We start from the raw sequence: 4,144 nt of genomic DNA, 5'->3' as shown, positions 1-4,144 counted from the left end.
GCCGGGGAAAGAGGTAGCTTAGGGATTTCCGGCCATTGGCCTAGGAGGCGTCTCAGTCAGCGCTGGCAGTGCAACGTACGCCACCCTCTACCCTTCCACCTGCCAGCACCGGGAGCACAGCGCACCTGAGGGCCTCTCCACCTGCTCCAGTCCCTGCTCACCCCATCCAGTGCCAGCTCTCCCCACCCCTCACCGGCCTGCCACAGGGGTCGCCCTCGCTTCGCCACCCTCCCACCCTCAGTTCCTTCACCTACCCCCAATTCTCAGTTCCCACCTCTTTCACCTCCCCCTGCCCCAAGTCCTAGACAATGCCCACGCCTCCACCCTACTACCCCAAACCCCCACTCCTCACCCGGTCCGCAAGTCTGTGCTGATTGGCTGCGGGCCCAATGTCCAGCCCCCAGGATGGTCCTTGGGGCTCAGAGCATTACGTCAGCCGGGCCTGAAGAGCTCTAGCGCGAAGAGGACTGGGGGGCTCCGGCTGGGGGCGCGGCCTACGCGGGCCGCCCCACCCTCCTAGCATAAAAGGCTGAGTCCTCTGGGCCAGCGCTCTCAGCCAGTAGGTTCCCGAGCGCGTTGCCGGTGACCCCACAGTGGGTGTTAAAGAGAGGACGGGACAGACTGACCAGACGCCGACAAGAGCCCGAAGAAGCTAGCAAGCACCATGCGTGAGATCGTGCACATCCAGGCGGGCCAGTGCGGCAACCAGATCGGCGCCAAGGTGGGCGCGCCGGGAGGGGAGGGGTCCAGAGGGGTGGGGTGCGCCGGCCTGAAGGCCCTCGGAGTTCCTCCGCGAGAGCCTCGACCTGAGCCGGCCCGGGGCTCCCCAGGCACAGACCTTCCCGGCAGCTTTGTGCGGCCGTGTGGGGCGTGGGCTCGGAGGCGACTTGGTGGGGGTTGGGGGGAGGAACCTCGCTTTCATTTTTGCTGTAACTCATTTGGAATCCCGGCCACTCCTCAGCGCCCGCTTATCCCCTACTCCTCCCTTGGCCAGGCAAGCTCGCCTGCAGAAGGCGCGGGTGTGTCCGCGAGGTTTTGCGCGCGGGTTTACAGGAGGGGCCCGGACGCGGGTAGAAATGGTTTTATCCGCTAGACCCGCAGTCGAGCTGTGGGGGAGGGGAGAAGAGCGATTGTCTTGAGGTCTCTGGACGTGCTTTGAATCTCAAACCACCCTCCTTCCGTTCCCTCCTTTCCCTGCTCCCCAGCCCACCCCCTCTGCGCCGCCTGGAGTCCCTGCGCGCCCGCCTCCCGCCGCCGCCCGCAGCTGCGACTCTGAACGCGAAACTCCTCGGCTTGCGAGCCCTCGGCTTGCGGCTCTAACCCTCCCCGCCCACCGCCACCCGAAGGGACCCCCGCCTCCTGCCGCCGGCAGCTGTTCGCCAGGGAAACGCCCAATTTCAACTTTCTGACCCTGCACAATACAAGCCTTAGGGCTGAGCCCGGTCACGCTGCCTGAAAGCTGGGGTTTTGGGAACTGAGTCGGGGGCTTTTTATTGTGAGACCCTTTGAGGGCTGGGCATGGCTAAATGCAAACTTTTTCTGTGTCTTAGTTTTGGGAGGTCATCAGTGATGAGCATGGAATCGACCCCACTGGCAGTTACCATGGAGACAGTGATTTGCAGCTGGAGAGAATCAATGTGTACTACAATGAAGCCACTGGTAATTGCCTTTCCAGCACGCCCCCCCCCCCATTTCAATTTTTTACTCTCCTTTCCCCAGGACTTACTCCAGGAGTGTGGCCCCAGGGGAGGGTGGACCAGCGGATTTAGGATTCCCACTGTTTCTCTGGAGCATTTCAGGGAGGCTTTCACAACCAAGGCCTTTGAGAATGTGATAGGTTCTGTGTCCTTCTTTGTTTGGGGACAACAGTAGTGCCTGCGAAAAGGGAAAAAAGGCTTTCTCTTTAGAACTCTCTGCTTGCACATTTAAGTCTAGCTCTGTTCCCTCCAGGTAACAAGTATGTACCCCGGGCCATCCTGGTGGACCTGGAGCCGGGCACCATGGACTCCGTCAGGTCTGGGCCATTCGGCCAGATCTTCAGGCCAGACAACTTCGTGTTTGGTGAGTGACTGACATGGCTGATGGCATGGGAGGCTCATCTGACACAGTACAGCTCAGGGTGGAGGTGTATGGCCGCCTGAGGGAGAGTACTGTATGAAGAACATCCCCTTGTGGGCCCATTCAGTCTTAATATAATCTAAAATAAATTTACCTTTCAACCTTTAATTGCCAGGTATTTCTGGCCTCCCTTGTTTATAATTACATCTCTAACCAAATATTTTAATGTCTGACCATTTTGGTGGTAATGTGAGATAATCTTATCTGAACACTGAGTCATTGATCTATATTAAGGGGTTTAAGGTAAAAAAGAATTTAATCCAGTCATCAGTGACTTACTAAGTCTCTCCCTCTGGCAGGCCAGAGTGGTGCAGGAAACAACTGGGCAAAGGGTCACTACACAGAGGGAGCCGAACTGGTGGACTCGGTCCTGGACGTGGTGAGGAAGGAGTCAGAGAGCTGTGACTGTCTGCAGGGCTTCCAGCTGACCCACTCGCTGGGGGGCGGCACGGGGTCCGGGATGGGCACGCTGCTCATCAGCAAGATCCGGGAGGAGTACCCAGACCGCATCATGAACACCTTCAGCGTCATGCCCTCGCCCAAGGTGTCCGACACGGTGGTCGAGCCCTACAACGCCACCCTGTCCGTGCACCAGCTGGTGGAGAACACGGATGAGACCTACTGCATCGACAACGAGGCCCTGTATGACATCTGCTTCCGCACCCTGAAACTGACCACCCCCACGTACGGAGACCTCAACCACCTGGTGTCGGCCACCATGAGCGGCGTCACCACCTGCCTGCGCTTCCCGGGCCAGCTGAACGCCGACCTGCGCAAGCTGGCCGTGAACATGGTGCCCTTCCCGCGCCTGCACTTCTTCATGCCCGGCTTCGCCCCCCTGACCAGCCGGGGCAGCCAGCAGTACCGCGCGCTCACGGTGCCCGAGCTCACGCAGCAGATGTTCGACTCCAAGAACATGATGGCCGCCTGCGACCCGCGCCACGGCCGCTACCTGACCGTGGCCGCCATCTTCCGCGGCCGCATGTCCATGAAGGAGGTGGACGAGCAGATGCTCAACGTGCAGAACAAGAACAGCAGCTACTTCGTCGAGTGGATCCCCAACAACGTGAAGACGGCCGTGTGCGACATCCCGCCGCGCGGCCTCAAGATGTCGGCCACCTTCATCGGCAACAGCACGGCCATCCAGGAGCTGTTCAAGCGCATCTCGGAGCAGTTCACGGCCATGTTCCGGCGCAAGGCCTTCCTGCACTGGTACACGGGCGAGGGCATGGATGAGATGGAGTTCACCGAGGCCGAGAGCAACATGAACGACCTGGTGTCCGAGTACCAGCAGTACCAGGACGCCACGGCCGATGAACAGGGGGAGTTCGAGGAGGAGGAGGGCGAGGACGAGGCCTAAAGTCACAAAGGAAAGCAGGTTAGGGAAAGTCCAGAAGGAAAGCACGGGGGAGGGGGGCTTAGTGGTGAAAATCTCTTGGCAGTTGAAGGAAAGAAGCATGGTCTTCTCTAGGTGTGTGCGCTGGTTCTCTGGTGCTCTTCACTGTTGCCTGTCATTTTTTTTTTCTTTTTGTAATATTGATGACATCAATGTAACATTTGAGATATTTCTGAACTACTGTTGTAATGGCTAAAATCACATAAACGTTTGTGTCCTAACGGTGTCCTCTCTTCTGTCTCCTTCTTCTCCTTTTTGGCTTCTTTGTTATGGTTTTGCCTGTTAACTTTCAGAATACATCATATTAAATTCTTCCTCTAGAAAAGGGGAGGGATAGGTAAAAGTTCAAATGAATTTACTCTGTCGCTCTGGGAAAACCAAACCAACCACAGTCATACCCAATATAAGATGTGACATCCGTGCAAATCTGTAAATACCCTTAAATATTTTATTAGTCGAAAGGACGCCTCCTTGAAAGCAGACTAAGTATAATTTGTTTAGAAATCCTTCTATATCTTTACTTCTTAAGAATTTTTTTTTTTGAATAGTTACTACTTGCATACAGCACACAACTCTTAAGCATAGAGAGTGGAAAGGAAGTGTCTTCCTCCTTCCTACAAGTTTTCCTCC

The 4,144-nt window shown here is 56.5% G+C and overlaps 1 protein-coding gene across 1 annotated transcript; it reads left to right on the top strand.

Annotated features, from left to right (window-relative positions):
- Positions 1 to 575: 575 nt before the first annotated feature.
- Positions 576 to 3,735, top strand: LOC132017568 (tubulin beta-2B chain). Its single transcript, XM_059399353.1, has 4 exons — positions 576 to 721; positions 1,551 to 1,659; positions 1,951 to 2,061; positions 2,418 to 3,735. The coding sequence occupies exons 1-4, from the start codon at positions 665 to 667 to the stop codon at positions 3,476 to 3,478; spliced, it is 1,338 nt and encodes a 445-aa protein (XP_059255336.1). The 5' UTR covers positions 576 to 664; the 3' UTR covers positions 3,479 to 3,735.
- The last annotated feature ends 409 nt before the right edge of the window (positions 3,736 to 4,144 follow it).

Source organism: Mustela nigripes, chromosome 5, assembly GCF_022355385.1.
Source record: "Mustela nigripes isolate SB6536 chromosome 5, MUSNIG.SB6536, whole genome shotgun sequence".
NCBI lineage: Eukaryota > Metazoa > Chordata > Mammalia > Carnivora > Mustelidae > Mustela > Mustela nigripes.
The sequence above is the reverse complement of the archived record's forward strand: the minus strand, read 5'-3'. Positions and strand labels throughout refer to the sequence as shown.